The sequence below is a fragment of the Phodopus roborovskii genome, unplaced genomic scaffold (genome assembly GCF_943737965.1).
Source record: "Phodopus roborovskii unplaced genomic scaffold, PHOROB, whole genome shotgun sequence".
In the NCBI taxonomy this organism is placed as follows: domain Eukaryota; kingdom Metazoa; phylum Chordata; class Mammalia; order Rodentia; family Cricetidae; genus Phodopus; species Phodopus roborovskii.
The window spans coordinates 38,168,227-38,184,658 of record NW_026126433.1 but is presented as its reverse complement, the minus strand read 5'-3'; the positions used below and the strand labels follow the sequence as shown (position 1 = coordinate 38,184,658).

At 43.1% G+C, this 16,432-nt stretch overlaps 1 protein-coding gene across 2 annotated transcripts; it reads right to left on the bottom strand.

Annotated features, from left to right (window-relative positions):
• Positions 1-688: 688 nt before the first annotated feature.
• On the bottom strand, positions 689-16,095 carry Aldh9a1 (aldehyde dehydrogenase 9 family member A1). Of its 2 annotated transcripts, XM_051186194.1 has the most exons (11): positions 15,890-16,095; positions 14,905-15,050; positions 12,958-13,087; positions 11,674-11,808; positions 10,742-10,938; positions 9,990-10,130; positions 6,751-6,939; positions 6,435-6,522; positions 4,326-4,467; positions 2,161-2,273; positions 689-1,193 (listed from the first exon to the last, which is right to left on the bottom strand). In XM_051186194.1, the coding sequence occupies exons 1-11, from the start codon at positions 16,068-16,070 to the stop codon at positions 1,093-1,095; spliced, it is 1,563 nt and encodes a 520-aa protein (XP_051042151.1). In that variant the 5' UTR covers positions 16,071-16,095; the 3' UTR covers positions 689-1,092. The 2 variants fall into 2 exon arrangements, with proteins under 2 accessions (XP_051042151.1, XP_051042152.1); XM_051186195.1 differs by lacking the exons at positions 689-1,193; positions 2,161-2,273 and having other exon boundaries at positions 4,393-4,536.
• Between the last annotated feature and the right edge of the window lie 337 nt (positions 16,096-16,432).

The window sequence follows — 16,432 nt, the reverse complement described above, 5'->3', positions numbered from 1 at the left end:
ACCTTCACTATTACTCACCCAGAGAGGATGGGTGAGGATTAAACTTCATGCTTCAACTGTGCTTTCTCCTCTGTCCTTTCCAGCCTTTGAGACGTGGTGAGACACAAATTAAGACAGCAAAAAGACTAACAGTGTGATTGATTTCAATTCACTGTCATAGTAGCATACAAGTAATTCATGTATTCTAACAATTCTCTTCGGTTGTAGGACAGCAAGCTTGCAGTGCAAGGACCAGGGATAAGTGTTTGCTGAGGCATCAACTGTCTTCTCTAGCCAGGTTGTCAGATTTCTCAATGAAATGACAAGAGAACTCAGCTTTTGCAAAAGGTTTTATTATGGTGCAAGTATGAGATACGGGGAAGGGCACACCACCCTTTATGTGGGACCTGGGGACAGAACCAAGGTCATTGGGCTTCTGTGGTAAGACCTTACCCACTGAGCGGTCTTGCTAGCTAAAAACAAGTTTAAATACGAATGAATGACTTTTTCCAAAAGTATTAACACTTTTCTGACCAGGCATTGGTGGTACACGCCTTTAATCCAAGCACTTGGGAGGCAGAGGAAGGCAGATCTGAGTTTGAGGCTAGCCTGGTCTAGGACAGGCTAGCTAGTTCCAGGACAGGCTCCAAAGCTACAGAGAAACCCTGTCTTGAAAAAAACAAACAAAAATCCCACACACTTTTCTGTCTCAGGGGAAAACGAACTTTAAGAAATTTTTATCGGTCAATGAACAAAGAAAATATGTCTACTGATTCATCGGGAACCCAAGAAGGCATCTTTAGAGCAAGTTGCCATTGTTGGTGGGACAGATGTGTTCGAGCAGAGCTGTGGCCTGGCTGTTTTGAATAGTGTCTTGCTGGGGTTTGTGTAAAGATCATGGGGACTTTCAGGAAGAACAAGTTCCCTGGCTACTGTGTCTGGAAGGCACTTGTGCACATTTTCAGCTGAGAAGGGGGACTGCAAGATGGAAGACAATACTGACCCATTCCCTCATCCTGAGTGACCCAAAGCATGGATGTAAGCAGCTAATCAGTCATACTGCTGTCAAGGCAGCCAGTTCATTCCACAGCCTGGCCCTGCAGACAGGCTTCACTAGCTTTCGAAAGGCGATTCCACGTCACCCATCTCCACATACACCGTCTTTAGCTGTGTGTAGTACTCAATTGTCACTCGGCCATTCTCTCTGCCAAATCCTAAAAAAAAGAGATGGTGTCAGGGTAAACTGGTCACTACAGAGGTCTGAAGTCACACACCCTTTCCAAGGCAGGCTATGCTGGTCAGGGTGGGGAAGCTCACCCTCAAACCAGCTACTTCTGCTGGGGCCCCAAGTTTTAGGACAGGGAAGTACACAGCCTCATTTCTTACCAGAATGAGTCCGAACTTCAGGTGACTGCCACTTTGGGTGAACATCTGGGGAAAAGTGCAGTCCTCTTTTTTTTCTTTTTCTTTTCTTTTTTTTTTTTTTAATTGGTTTTTCAAAACAGGGTTTCTCTATAGCCTTGAACTCAGATCCAACTGCCTCTGCCTCCCTAGCCCTAGGATTACAGGTGTGCACCCCCACTGCTCCACTTCAATGTTTTTAAGGAAACACAAAGGCAGGCACTATAGCTCAGTGGGTAGAGTGCTTGTCTACCAAGCACAAAGCCCTGGGTTCAATCCCCAACACCACATAGCCTGCGTGTAGCAACACCTGCCTGTAGTCCCGGTACTTCCCACAGACAACGAGGCAGAAGAATCTCTGCTCCACTACACACCAAGCTCAAGGCTAACCCTGGATACATGAGACCATGTTTATAAACACGGGCCCCAAAGAGAAAACCCACTAATCTAAGCTTTCTGGGGTATGACTTTAGAAGCACCTAAGCCCTACTGATGGATAGTCCTGATGTGGAACCCGAGAAGAAGTATTTAATGCTCAGAGCAATCAATCCAACATTAAAGAAAAAGTAATTCGACCCACAAGACATACTTGAGATGTAGATCAGCCATTCACAAGCCATGACACACAGTAGAACTTCCTGGAGATGCCTGGCCTGCACTCCAGTAGACTGGGGAGGACTGAGTCTGTATTTGCTGAGGCTATGCTACTCACAGGCTGAGAAACACTGCTGTAGCAGTACTGGCTAGGATGGTTGGTTTGTACATTTCCCTCCTCCTTACCTGACTTCTTATATCCACCAAAAGGCAACTCCACTGGACTGACATTGTAGTTGTTAATGTAGCACGTTCCTACCTGAAGCTCAGCTGCCACCCTGTGAGCCCGCTGGATGTCACTGGGAGGAAGAAGACAGTACTAGTTATTCACAGTTCAAGCTAACTTCACAGGAAACATCAAAGTATAAACTCGAAGGACCTGAAATCCTGCCCAACTGTTGTTTCTTCAAACTGTTTAAAACCCATTAAACAGGCAAAGAAGATACCAGATTTTTAAAAAAAAAAAAAAAAAAAAAAAATCTATAAAATGACAAGCAGTGGTAGCACTCGCCTTTAATCCCAGCATTCTAGAGGCAGAGGCAGGTGGATCTCTGTGAGTTCGAGGCCAGCCTAGTCTATGGAGCTAGTTCTAGGACAGCCAGGGCTGTTGTTACACAGAGAAACCCTGTCTCAGAAAAAAAAAAAAAAAAAAAAAAAATCTATTAAGCAAGCAGGGTGCCACTATTCAATGGTGCGGGAACAATTCTAGCACCTCATATAAGATGATAAAGATGGAGCTCCTTACACCATACACATACATGCTCACACAGAACACAGACCTGAGAACTATAAAACGATTAGAAATACAGAGATATATCTCCCTGATACCAGATTAGACAAAGCCTCCTTAAGTATAGCACTCAAATTAACATACAAAAGCAAAAGGAAAACCCACAAAAAGGAAAACCAAAACCACAATGGAATATGACCTCACACCCAGGAAGACAGCTGAAAGAAACATGCTAATAAGGGCGGATACAGATATGCAGGAATTAGAGCCTTTTATGTTGTGTGTAAACGAAGCACATGTGTGGAGGCCAGACAACAACTCTGAGTCAGTTCAAGGCCTACTTGGGCTACAGAACTATGTCATGGCCATGTACATCTGGCAATGTAGAGCACCTAACTCAAAATAAAAAGTGAAAAAAAGGACAGGTGATGCTGGAGATATACAGTTCAGTATAGGATACATGTTTAATATTTCAAGGCCCTAGGTTTAATCTTTAGTACCCCAACACACACACACACACACACACACACACACAGAGAGAGAGAGAGAGAGAGAGAGAGAGAGAGAGAGAGAGAGAGAGAGAGAGAGAGAGCACTTAGCCCACTCAGCACTCAGTCTCCAAAGTAGAAAGCAGAGTCCCAGTATTCTTTCCAGGGCCCAAAGGGAAGCAATCACATGAAGGCCAGCTTCAGAGCACCTCCATGGAAAGCAAACTCAAGCCTTCTTTTCCAGGTGTCTGACCACAAGGCACAGCATTTGACCTTAGTAATCAGCAAATACTCTGCCCTCTCAGTGAAACCTTAGAAAACCACCTTCCTAACACCAGTGACTACTCAGAGTTTGCATATGACCTGGAGACTTGCAGACCTTTTTCCCTTTTGTGTTGTCTTACTATGTAGCCCAGGCTGGTCTCAAATATAAGGTCCACCCGCCTCGGCCCTGTTTGCTGGAGTTCTAGGCTTGTACCACTATCCAGATTATTTTGCAAGAAGCTTTACATCAAAATCATTTTTACCTCTATTATAGTAGTTAACACTTATGAACAAGGATTATTAATAATGGTACCACAATATTTAAAATTGAAGAAACATAAATATGCAACACACAAAGTCTATGTGAGTTAGAATGCACACCAGCCAGGAACTACTACACTGCACCAAAAATGACATATTTGAAGATCAATGTCCAGTATTAATACAGTTAAGTCTTCTAAATTCCGTGATGTGAATCTTTTCAGTACCTTGTCCAAAGCTTTGCAAAGATCAGAATCTTAAATATTCAATGAAAGAATGAAGCCAGAACTTTCATTAATAAAGTTTAGAGTTCATTTTAAACTCCAAAGCCATATAGAGTCCATTTTAAACTCCAAAGCCATATATAGAGTCCTCTGATCATTAATGAAAACTATAAAATTCAGCTTTGGCATCTTCCGAACGAAGAAGCACCAAACAGAGCTGGGGTGTAGCTCAGTGAGATCTTCAACATCATGAAACAAAAACAGATGCTGATGGCTCTAATGACGGCAAAGTAAGGAGGAATAAGAAAAAAAAAGATTACATATCCAAGATACCACCATAATCCTTCCCTTCCAAGATGCTTGTGGGTATCCTGATCTACATACCTGGTAAAGACACCAGCTGCTAGTCCAAAACTGGTATCATTGGCCCGTGCCAGAACCTCAGCTTCAGTTTCAAACGATAAAATGGACATAACTGGTCCAAAGATCTCTTCTTTCACACAGGTCATGTCATCTCTGCAATTAGCTACCAACATTCATAATGAAACCAGAGACAGAGAGGGGAGTATACTCTCATATATCCAAAACACATTGTCTGTAGTAAACAATGAAACATGTAGCTTTAGAGGAACAACATTTCAAGAGAATACAGCTACCATCAATAACAATTAGACCTTCCTTTTGCATGGCAATTTGGTAATACATATTAAAAGAGCGTCATCCTCTGTGCAATTCTAAAATGACTTTTTAGAGTTCCTAAGGAAGTACCCAGTGAGGTAAACAGATTTACTTAAAAAAATCTTCACGATAGCATTAGTTAGAATGATGAAAGAGGGAGCAACAAACCAAATGCCCAAGGAGGAGGGAATATTCTCAAACTAGACACACCCTAACGATGAACTCTTAGAAGGCTTCTTAAAAAAAAAGTCTTTGAAGAAAACATTAAGTAGATGTTCATAAAAAGGTCACCGAAAATGATCCAAAAATACATCAACATTTCTGTTAAAATGCTATATATATATATATATATATATATATATATATATTAATATATATATATATATAAATATATATATATATATAATATGAAGGTATATTTGCTTTGATAAAAAAATGCACTTAAATATTCCTATAAATGACTAACTCCCTAAAACCATTTAATTCACATTTGCCATTTAAATTTTGTACTTAGAACTCAGGGAAACACCTGTACTGATCCTCAGTGAGCCTCCAAAGGGGGGAGGGAACATGAGCCTGCATGATTTCAGCAATGCTCACAGAAACAGTTTTGAGGAAGCTGCATGGATAAATGACGTGCTTTGAAGTACTCTTAGACACTCTGGCTCATTATAGCCAGAATCTAAAAGACACAGTCTACCAAAAAAAAAAAAAAAAAAAAAAAAAAAGATTTACAAAGATGACAGTTTTAAAATCTCTTCAGAATTGGGGGAGTGGAGGGAGAGGAGGGTACACTTGGTATATATTATATGAAAGAATAATAAACTTAAAAAAAGAATCTCTTCAGAGGTAGGTTAGATGCTGCTCTATACACAGTACACTGTATCAGTGCACAAAGACACCTGTACTTCAAGGATATGTTAGATTGTATTCTCAGATAGCTGGATGCGTTCTAAGTCTTTGAAAACCAGTAATCCACATATAAGTTTTATTTAGTTACTCAAAACAATGAATTACCAATCATCTCTGAAAGTATTTTATCAGTTTACAAAGGTTGCTTACACAAATGGCTCTGTAGGCCATGAGTTTTACCCTGGAGAGCTAAAGGGAATGGGTATAAAAGGCAGCAGTGTGCCTGTCTAAATATAATCAGTCCTTCATTCTTAAATTAAGAGCCAGGAGGTGGGGGTGCTCGCCTTTAATCCCAGCACTCAGGAGGCAGAGACAGTCAGATCTCTGTTAAGTTCAAGGCCAGACTGGTCTACACAGAGTTCCAGGCCAGACAGAGTCACACAGTGAGAACTTGCCTCAAAAAGAAAACAGAAAAGTAGTGTTTACAATAAGGGTACATGTATACCTGACTGTCCAAAGCAGAGTTTTAAGAGTGAAAAGATGTACCAAAACTTAATAAAATTACATCTGACAAATTGGTTTTGTTACAACGATATGTTGTAGTTCAAAGGAAAAGTATGCTTTACATTTTACATTACTAAGGAGTTCATTACTTTTTTTTTTTTTCAAATCAAACATATTTGGGAGGTGTTTTGTTTTTAAAGTGTGTTCCAAGAATAAGTGTCTCCACTACATATGTTGGTACTTAACCATAAACCAACACACATGGTTGCCCTAGCAGAAGGGTACCTAGAGGGTTTCAAAAGTAATGAAGTAGCTCTACTTCTTAAACCTGGGTACCTGGGTAGTGGAACCATTCAATTTGCCAACCCTTTCTCTATGGCATTACACAGTTCATAAATATCCATTGTTATCTATCTACTATTTAATTCAAGTCATTTAAAAGCAAACAAGAAGACATACTTAAAATGCAAGGTGTCATGTAATATCCAAATTTTAATTTAGGATCCGTCGGAACATACACATCTCCACCATACAGCACAGTAGCACCCTAAGTGAAAAACAAAAGACAGGCATTTTCTGTATTGAACACACAATACAGATTTGAACTCCGTATGTGTTCTCACAAGGCAAAAGGCAGCCTGAGCAGATACACACAGCATTTACCCTCCCAAAAAGCAGCACACTGATGGACGGTAACCACCGATGTCCATGTGGGAAAGGACATGGGGAAAGCAGCCTGACATAACCCCTGCCCCAGCTTCCACTCATGCCTCACCTGCTCCTTTGCTAACTTTATAAACCCAGAGACCCGTTCCAGATGCGGACTATTGATGAGTGGCCCCATCCTAGTGTCTTCTAGAAGGGGGTCTCCGATCTTTATCTTTTCAGTCTGTTTCACAACTTCTTCCGTAAATTTATCAATAATTTCCTTTTGCACAAACACTCTGGTGCCATTACAGCAAACCTAAAGGAAAGACATAAATTTGTGCATATCTAAAAACACTTTAAATGACTCATGACCCATTTTTTTAATGCTTTATTTTATGCATACTAATGTTTCACCCGGATGTCTGTCTGTGTGCGGTGTGTGTGCCTGGTACCTGTGGAAGCCATAAGAGGGCACTGGATTTCCTGGACCTGGAGTCACAGATGATTGTGAGCCACCATGTGGGTACTAGGAATCGAACCCAGGTGCTCTGCTAGAGCAACCAATGCTCTTGACTGCTGAATCATCTCTCCAGCTCCACAACACATTTTTTGAAAAATATTTTCTTTTCTAAAACCTGTCCATAGTAATTGGGAAGGATCACATGTGATTGTGGACATGATCTGCCCTCTAACAGAAAGGTTAAGTCTTACTCGGCTTAAACTGTCTTAAGACCATTAATGGCCACAGGATCAGAGCCCGCTCTCACCCTCCCCCAATAGTACCAGCTGCTCATTCTGGTTGTTTCTGTAGGAGGTAAGAGGGGACATAAAATAAAATGGGGTTAAGAGTATAGTCTTGAACATTTTAGTGTTATCTCTGAAACTGTACATAATCACTACTTATTCATTCTTGCACAAATGAACATGAATACTGGTCAAATACCACACACATGCAATAGAATAGAACAGAGAGTGAAGTCCCAGAAACAGATGATCCCTATGAAGTTAAATGACATGATTCCCAGGATATATTAAGTAAAAAATGGTACTTTTTGTTTTGTTTTGATTTTCGAGACAGGGTTTCTCTGTGGCTTTGGAGGCTGTCCTGGCACTGGCTCTGTAGAACAGGCTGGTCTCAAACTCACAGAGATCCACCTGCCTCTGCCTCCCAAGACCTGGGATTAAAGTCATGCGCCACTAAAGGCTGGCAAAAAATGGTACATCTAACCCGATACCATTTGTGAAAGAAAGTAGTGAAAATAGAAATATACAAATATCTGGTCATTTTGTTCAAGGAGCAGAATGGGAAAAGTAGGGATGGTAACAGGTAGAAAAATGAGGAGTTACAGTTCTCAGTTCTGAGTGAGGCTCTTTAAAAAAAAAAAATCCTGACATTAGGAACTATGTTCATCTTTTGCCTGATCAAACCAAATTTTAAAAAATCTTTAAAGGACAGAGGAAAAGACACCTCAAATGAAATAAAAACAGAATCCAAAGGACCCACTATTCTAACTGAACACCGTAACCAAAGTAAAAGCAGGGGACAATAGAATAGATCTAAGTTAACTTCTGAGTGTAGCATTCAGCCTGTACAAAAAAAAAAAAAAAAAAAAAAAAAAGATGGGTAATGGTGGGATTAATCCCAGCACTTGAGAGGTAGAAACAGAGGGATCTCTGACTTAAGGCCAGCCTGGTCTATACAGTGAGTTCTAGGACAGCCAGGGCTACACAAAGAAACCCTGCCTTAAAATTAATAATAATAACAAAACAAGAAAAACACAAAACAAAGTATGTGCAACTATGTCTCATATACATACAGACATGCATTCTCTAGCCCTGGCCTCAGAATTACACACAATATAGATACCACAGTAGCAATGAAGAGCCTGGCACTGACTGAGGTCTTGGTGGTTTTTTTCCCTTGGCAGTACTGGAGGTTAGACTCAGGATCACAAAAATGAAGTAAGCAGTCTATCACTGAACTACATCCCCAGACCAAGAGCTTAGTTTCTAGGTTTCACTTACCACTCACTGAAACCAGGCCTGCCTAGACAAGTGGCCAATTCCAAAGTTCAGGTGGAAAAAATAATAAGATGGGTCTAAAATGCCTCAATGTGTCAGAAATCAAAGAAGTTACTGGGGTCAAAGAGTTAAAACCAGGTGTGATGGCTCATGTCTGTGACCCCAGACTTGGAAAGCTGGGAATTCAAGGACAGCCTGAGCAACACAGAGTCTCGTGAAATCATAAACAATGCTAATTGCTCCAATTATTTCAGATCGAGTACCCATCACTTATCATGACACATGTATCGGATTACCACCTTGTACCACATACTGTGTATAGTTTAGAGAAATAATAACTAAGGCTGGAGAGATAGCTTACTTGTTTCCTTTTTTTGTTTTTGGAGATGGGATAGCTCTGTGTAGCCCTGGTTGTAGAGCAGGCTGGCCTTGAACTCAGAAATCTGCCTGCCTCTGCCTCCCAAGTACTGATGGCACTGTATCACCATCACCACCACCACCACCACTACCACACTGGCTTCACTTGTTGCTCTTGGAGGTTCAGTTCCCAGCACCCACACAATGGCTCACAACCATCCATTAACTCCAGTTTCAGGGGGACCAAACACCCTCTCTTCTGGCCTCCAGAGGCACCAAGAACACCTGGAATGAACATTCACATACTCAGGCAAAAGATTCACACTCAAAATATGTCTAAAGAATTTTTTAAAAAAAGAAGTAACCATGGGGGGGGGGCAAACAAAACAAAATATGAAACCTAATGTTTCGTCATCTCAATTCACTGGATTCTTGTGTTTTTGTGGTATTATGAAAGTGCTTTACCACCATACTACAGCCTTAGTCCCTTCAGCTGGATTTTATCCCAGAAAAAGAAAGTCGTTTTCTCTGACTAATCACACTGTACTTATGTAAAAGAACATGGTTTTTGGCTACACTGCAGTATTTGACAGTTAGGGACCTTGTGTCTATAACTTCCTCTGATAGTTCAGGAAAACGTATTACTTTTGTATTGTGTATATAAACAGATTTAGAGAATGACAAACAGGTAAGTTTCTACAGTGGTTCTCAATCTGTGGGCCACAACCCCTTTGGCAAGCCTCATTCAGAACAGCAGCAAAAATTACAGTTGTGAAGTAATGACAAAAATAATCTTATGGTTGGGGGTTACCACAACAGGAGGAACTGCATAGAAGGGCAGCAGTATTAGGGAAGTTAAGGGCCACTCCACAGAAAGTCTTCTGTTTGTTCACAACTATCCTGTAATTCTTAGTGTGTCTGGTGTCACCATGCTGTTAGGAGGAGAGGAAGGCCTTCCTTCCTCTCCCTCCCAGGAAGAGTTCTTACCTGGCCTTGTGAGAGGAAGTTGGCCAACAACGCCCCCTTCACAGCATTCTTTAGGTCACAGTCTGAGAAGATGATAAGAGGAGATTTGCCTCCAAGCTCCAAAGTGACAGGTTTGATTCCTTTAGCTGACATCTCCATGATCTACAGACCCAAACAAGGCACCCGGAAGTTTAGCGTAAGTTAGGTCAACTCAACCTGAACCCACCAGGTCATGTTGGTCTGACAGAGCCCAGAGCCTGTTCTCATGTACTCTGGGCCCTTCATCCTCTTAGAAAGCTCTTTGGCAAAAACTCCTGAGAATTTACGAACTTCACTTCACACCCTGAAACAGGAGTTCATTTCGGATATATTGACAGTTCCCAGGATTCTCGAAGCCAGGAATTCTCTTTGTGTTTTTACATTTAGGGCTCTTTAGAACTTGGAACAGAAATTCATGTCAAGAGTAGCAAATCCTGAAGTAACCATAGTTAACTCACCAAACAACAGAACAGCACAGCCCAGACCCCAATCCTGCACACATATTCTCTCCTGAGGCAGGTGGAGAATTTCTACCCCACCTGGCCTACCACAGACCACCCACACACACATGCTCTCTTTCCCTTCTCATGTGCACATGAAAAGTAGAATTTCCTGGCCCATTCCCAACATAAACTAGGAAATCCAAACTCAGCAAAATACACAGCAGACAGGATCGGCTTTGCCAGACTTAGCCATTTGTTGTATTGAACAAAAAAAAATAGTTTCATCTGTACCTTCATGCCAGTAGGCACACTTCCAGTAAAGGAGACTTTGGCCACATCAGGATGCTGACACAGAAACTGGCCTGTAGCAGCCCCACCCTGCACCACATTGAAGAGCCCAGGAGGCATGCCAGCTTTGGTGTAGATCTCAGCCAGGAGCAAAGCAGACACAGGTGTGAAGGGAGAAGGCTTAAAGATCATGGCATTACCTGCAGAAAAGCAAATGCTCTTCTTAAACAAGACTACACAATCTCACCTGGTTCCTGTTTTTCCAAATTCACCAAAGGATGTTAATTATAGAAATGTCTGGGACTGAAGCAATGACTCAGTGGTTAAGACCACTTTCTGGTCAGGAAGAGGATCTGGGTTCAGCTTCCAGTGCTTAGACAAAGGATAACTTAGAACCAGGGAATCTAGCTCCTTCTTCTGGCCTCCGCAGGTACTAGTGGTCCTCATGGACCACTATATACATGCATGCAAAACACTCATACATAAAAAAAAAAAAAAAAAATCTAAAATTAGCTTTTTTTTTTTAAAAAGGACATATCTTGTTTTCCCACCTTGGGTTCTCTGTATCATGGTCTTTACACATGGACTATCCCATTTAAAGCTTTCAACTTCACCATCAGTCTCATTCTAAAAGTTAAACCAAAGACCAGGAGCTTTCATTTCCCTTAGTTCCAACACTAGAGGGCTGAATCAAAAGGATAGTCTAGATGACACAGCTAGTTCCTACATCAGAAATAAACCGGATAGATGCAAAATAGAAACACCAAGACATAACCTATGTGTGCAACCTAAACTTGAAATTCCTTCAGGGGCAAGGCAAAACAGGAACAGACCCACATCCTCTCTGAGATTTGACTGCCCCAAGGCAGGTCTTTCTGACTGAGGAGGGGTGAGTGGGAGGGAAGGCTCACTGTGGAGCAGTAACTTATGCTTACCACATGCCAAAGCAGGAGCAGACTTCCAACAGGCAATCTGGAAAGGGTAGTTCCATGCTCCTATCCCCACACACACCCCAAGTGGCTCTCTTCTGGTGTAGCCAAAGGACCCTCCTGGGAGTTGGACATGCTCTCCTAGGGGTAAAACAGAATAAGAAATATTGCAAGTCTATGTTCCCCACCATTTCGCTGGCACATTCATCCGAGTTCATTTAAGTCTCTCACAGAACCCCCTGCAGGGGCTGGAGAAATTGGCCAGCAGTGAAGAACACTGGTTGCTCTGCCAAAGGACCCAGGTTCAGTTCTCAGCACCGGCATGGTAGCTCACAACCATTTGTTAATTTCAGTTCCGGGGAATCCTACACACTCATTTGGCTTCTGCAGATACCAGATTTGGAAGTAGTACATGACGTACGACGCAGGCAAAACACCCATACACATATAATTTAAAAAAATAAAAGCAAGCCAAGTATGGTAGTGTAAGCCTTTAATCCCAGCTCTGAGTTAAAGCCAGCCTGGTCTATATAACAAACTCCATGCAAGCAAGCCAAGGCTATGTAACAAGACCCTGTTTCAAAAATAAATAACATTTAAAAGCAAACAAAACAAAATCTCCTGAGTGCTACTAGGTAACTTAGATAAATTAATATGGAAATAAGGGGACAACTCGGCAATAGAGAAAGTCTGAAACTCTGGACTGCTCACTTATCCCATGTGGCTCAGTTGGGCTCTACCAACCATTCAATATGAACTGCTGTAAACATCTGTTTGAAATAGAATTCATTTATCTCAGGCTGTCCTCAAGCTCACTATGTAGCTGAGGATGTCCTTAACCTTCTGGCCCTCCTGTGTCTACCTCCTCAGGGCTGGGATTATAAGTGGGCATCACCACACTCAAGAGTATGCAATATTTGGAATTGGACCCAGGGCTCCAGGCACACTAAGCAAACACTCCACCAACTTAGCTACATTCCTGGCCCAGCCATGAACTGGATAGCAATAGTAAGTTTGATAAGGACTCTTACAAACTAGTGTTTCAAACCATTTGGTCAAAAGCTGAGGTTCAATGCTGGGTACTTTTCATGTACTCTCTCAGAGTCCTTTAAACAACCCAGGAAATTAGGTATTATTAGGTGTTATCATCTCTACCTTAGCTATGGAATGATGAAGTAACTTAAGCCAACTAAGTAGGTAACAATGAACCTAAGATTTTGACCTTCACCACCAGGCTCTACTCCTCTACCCTCTAATCAATAGGTCACCTGAGGCCAGGCCACAGCTCACCTGCCATGGATGCAGCCAGTCCTGCATAGTATTCCAGGCACTGCCAGGAAGTGTCAACATCCAGGCGGGCCTCAAATATGGACTTTCCATTGTTGATTGTCTCAATGGTGGCAATTGCATTCTTCTGCTCCTGTGGGTAAAAGAGAAGAGATTTAGTACATTATTAGGATGTCTCAACACACCCAGTGCTTAAAAAGAATATGTCACTTAAGTTCTACACCTAGAAAAGGCTGGCACACTTGCAAGGAAACTCGACAGAATAATTGGTGCTGCCCTGGAAGATAAACCTGCTGTCACAGAGTGACTCTCCTCTTCCTTTCAAGTTCATCAGGTGACAATGATTAAAACCACAACCTCACTTAGGTATAAGTTAGAAAATGAAAATGGTCTTTTTGTTTTGTTTGTTTTGTATTACTAAGACAGGGTTTCTCTGTGTGTTCCTGGCTGTCCTGGAACACTGTAGACCAGGCTGGCCTCAAACTCAGAGATCCACCTGCCTCTGCCTTCTAAGTGCCACTGCCTGGCCAAAAAAAAAAAAAAAAAAAAAAAAAAAATTAAGAACTATTAAATGAGTATGGATAATTGAAACATCTGAGCATATACTCAGACTTTTCTGCCTGGCCCAGCTATCTGAGCAAAGAACACGCTGAGGAGCAAAGGCCACGGAAGACAGAGACTGAATGGCCCCTAGAGAGAGACCTTTGGAGCTAAGATTTCTTGCTCCTAGAGTCATTTATTTATCATCCAGGGTAATAACTGTAGTGACCCTTCTCTCTGAGTCCCAGAGACTTGCTTGATGAGCAATTAATCCCAATACCTCCCCAGAAGATGAGGAGACACACAAAGCATTCAGGTACACAAATCCCCTGTGGTACCAACCCCTGCACCTCAGGCTGTCACATTTTGTTGTAATGAGCCTTTTTCTCTGGTCTCCACAGCCTCGTGTGTTCTATCAGAATACATGTGTGCACTGAAACATTGCTGTATGTGTATAAAGATATTTGGATACACACGTATGGCCATGTGCATGCACACACACACACACACACACACACACACACACACACACACACACACACACACACACGCAAGCAGGTTAATTCTCAGACCCTTCCAGGTTTCTCACAGCAAGTTTACGATAAGAAAAAGAAACCCTACATTCCCACCAAAGACACAGTCCATGTTCTGATGTATATCACTCTGAATTTTCCAAGTTTCCAATAACCTTTTTTCTAAAAGAAGGATACCTATGAATCTGAAACCTTCCCAGGCAATTAAGGTAGAAAACAAACCTGAAAGATAAGCTTAAATATCATCAGAAGGAAAAATAACAAGCAACCACCATGGCTGATGAGATGGCTGAGTCAGTAAAGTGCCTGTTGTGCAAGCATGAGGACCTGAGTTCTAATCCCCAGCTCCCACATAAAAGCCAAATGTCCCAGCACCAGAGCCACATCACCAGAACTAGGGAGGCACAGCAGACAAATCCCTGGAGCTCACTGACGAGCCAGTCTAGCCAAGTTGATGGACCCTAGGTTCATTGACAGACACTATCTCAAAACTCTTCACACGACTGTACATATACCCACACTGCACAAATAAATATACCTCTAAATAAGAGTAATTTAAATCAAAAGGAGTACCCACACTGCACAAATAAATATACCTCTAAATAAGAGTAATTTAAATCAAAAGGAAGTAAGCTATCAAGAGCACATTACAATTCAAAACAAATTCAGAAGAAATAAAAAGCATGCCCAGGAAGCTGTCCAAGAGCCACGGTCTCATGGAGCACTCAGTGGGTACTTGTTTCACATACCAAGGTGAGCATGTGGGAGTGCCTCCATTTCACAGAAATATCACAACCTAAAGCTGCATCAATTAACCGCAACTGCCTTTGGAGCATTAGAAGAGTAGTTTCTCGAGAAGAATATTATTGGTACACACCTTTATCATCCGGGCAGCCTCTAAAAGGACTTCGCAGCGCTCCATGCCAGATTTCTTACTCCAGACTTTAAAGGCAGCCTTTGCATTTTTAACAGCCAAACTTACTTCCCTCTCTCCTGAACACCGTAATGTAGCTATCACTCGGCCTATGAAGAAGCAGAGAGTCAGTTTTATCTCAAGCACCTGCAACACATTTGAATTGTTTCTAGCATTCTCTGGGAGATTCCTTTTGACCATGGTCTCATTTAGTTCTTAGCTTTTTTGAGACCAGGAATCCCTTTAGAGTCCAATAAGGCTGCATACCTACTCCCAGCACTGGAGAAGCACAGACAGGTGGGTCTCTGTGAGTTCAAGGCCAGCCTGGTCTATACAGCAAGTTCCAGGCAAGCAAGCCAAGGCTACATAACAAGACCCAATTTCAAAAATAAATAACATTTAAAAACAAACAAAAGGAAACCTAAGTGCTACTGGGTAACTTAGACAAAATAATATGGAAATGAGGAGACAATTCAGCAGAACAGGAAGTCTGAAGACCCTGGAACCCTGGACTTCTCACTTAACCCCATGGGGCTTAGGTGTGCTCTATCAACTATTCAATGTGAACTGCTGTAAACATGAGACGTTTCATTTATCTCAGGTTGACCTCAAACTCACTAACATACAGCTGAAGACGCTCCTGCAGGCTCAGTTCTGAAAACTCAAGATACCCAGAGCTCCTGCACCCAACTCCTCTGCACCAGCCACGCAGTTACCTCCCGACCCCCACCCCACCTCCCGCGCATCCACCTGCTCCCGCTTTTTCATGAGCCTCTGCAGCACTCTGCCCCACATTGCAGCCATGCAAGTCCAGAAACCCTTTGTGGAGAGAGGGGGACACGGGGCATCAGACTGAGTGCACAAGGAAAGTCCACGGGGAGGGCCCACTCCACCCGCCTCCAGCCCCGGGAGAGCGCAACCCCACCCGCTTCCATCCCCGCGCGGTTACCGGTGGCCGGCTCGAACGCCTTCTCCGTGCCGCAGCTGTCCACCGGCTCCACACGGACCCCGCCGCGGTAGTTGAGCGGCTCCAACTGGACGAAGGTGCCGGTGCTCATGGCGGCGACCGCTGCAATCCCGGGAGTGCGGAAGAGCGACGTCAGCCCACAGCCCACTGCACAGTGAAGCATCTGTAGAGTGTGCGGCGTCCCAGGAAACCCCTATCAGTCACGCGCGAGGAGGGCGGGGCGAAGGGGTGGGACCGGTGAGAGGCGGGGTCGAGGGGGCGGGGCCATGAAAGGAGGTGACCCTGGGCTTGTTTGGACCACAAGAGGGCGGAACCTCCGGGAAATGTGAGCCGTGAGTGGGAGGGAAGGGCGTGGGGTGAGCACGGAAGGCCAGTAGAGGTCGCTGGGAAGAAGCGGCAGTAAGGAGGGGCGGGACCGCGTGTAGGCGGGCCATGGGGGGGGGGAGGCGAGAGTGAGCCACGAGGGGGCGTGGCGCGGAGCGAGCAGCGCGGGAGGGGAGGGTGGACGGTGAGCCTAGGATGAGT

Bases quoted from the DNA above. Each gene is read 5' to 3' on its own strand.
- Aldh9a1 (XM_051186194.1), bottom strand. From the start codon at position 16,070: ATGCTTCACTGTGCAGTGGGCTGTGGGCTGACGTCGCTCTTCCGCACT. The intron at 13,088-14,904 runs GTGTGTACCAAT...TTTTACCCACAG, and splicing joins AGGCTGCCCGGATGATAAAG to GAGCAGAAGAATGCAATTGC. The intron at 4,468-6,434 runs GTATGTCTTCTT...GAATGTTGGTAG, and splicing joins CATGACACCTTGCATTTTAA to CTAATTGCAGAGATGACATG.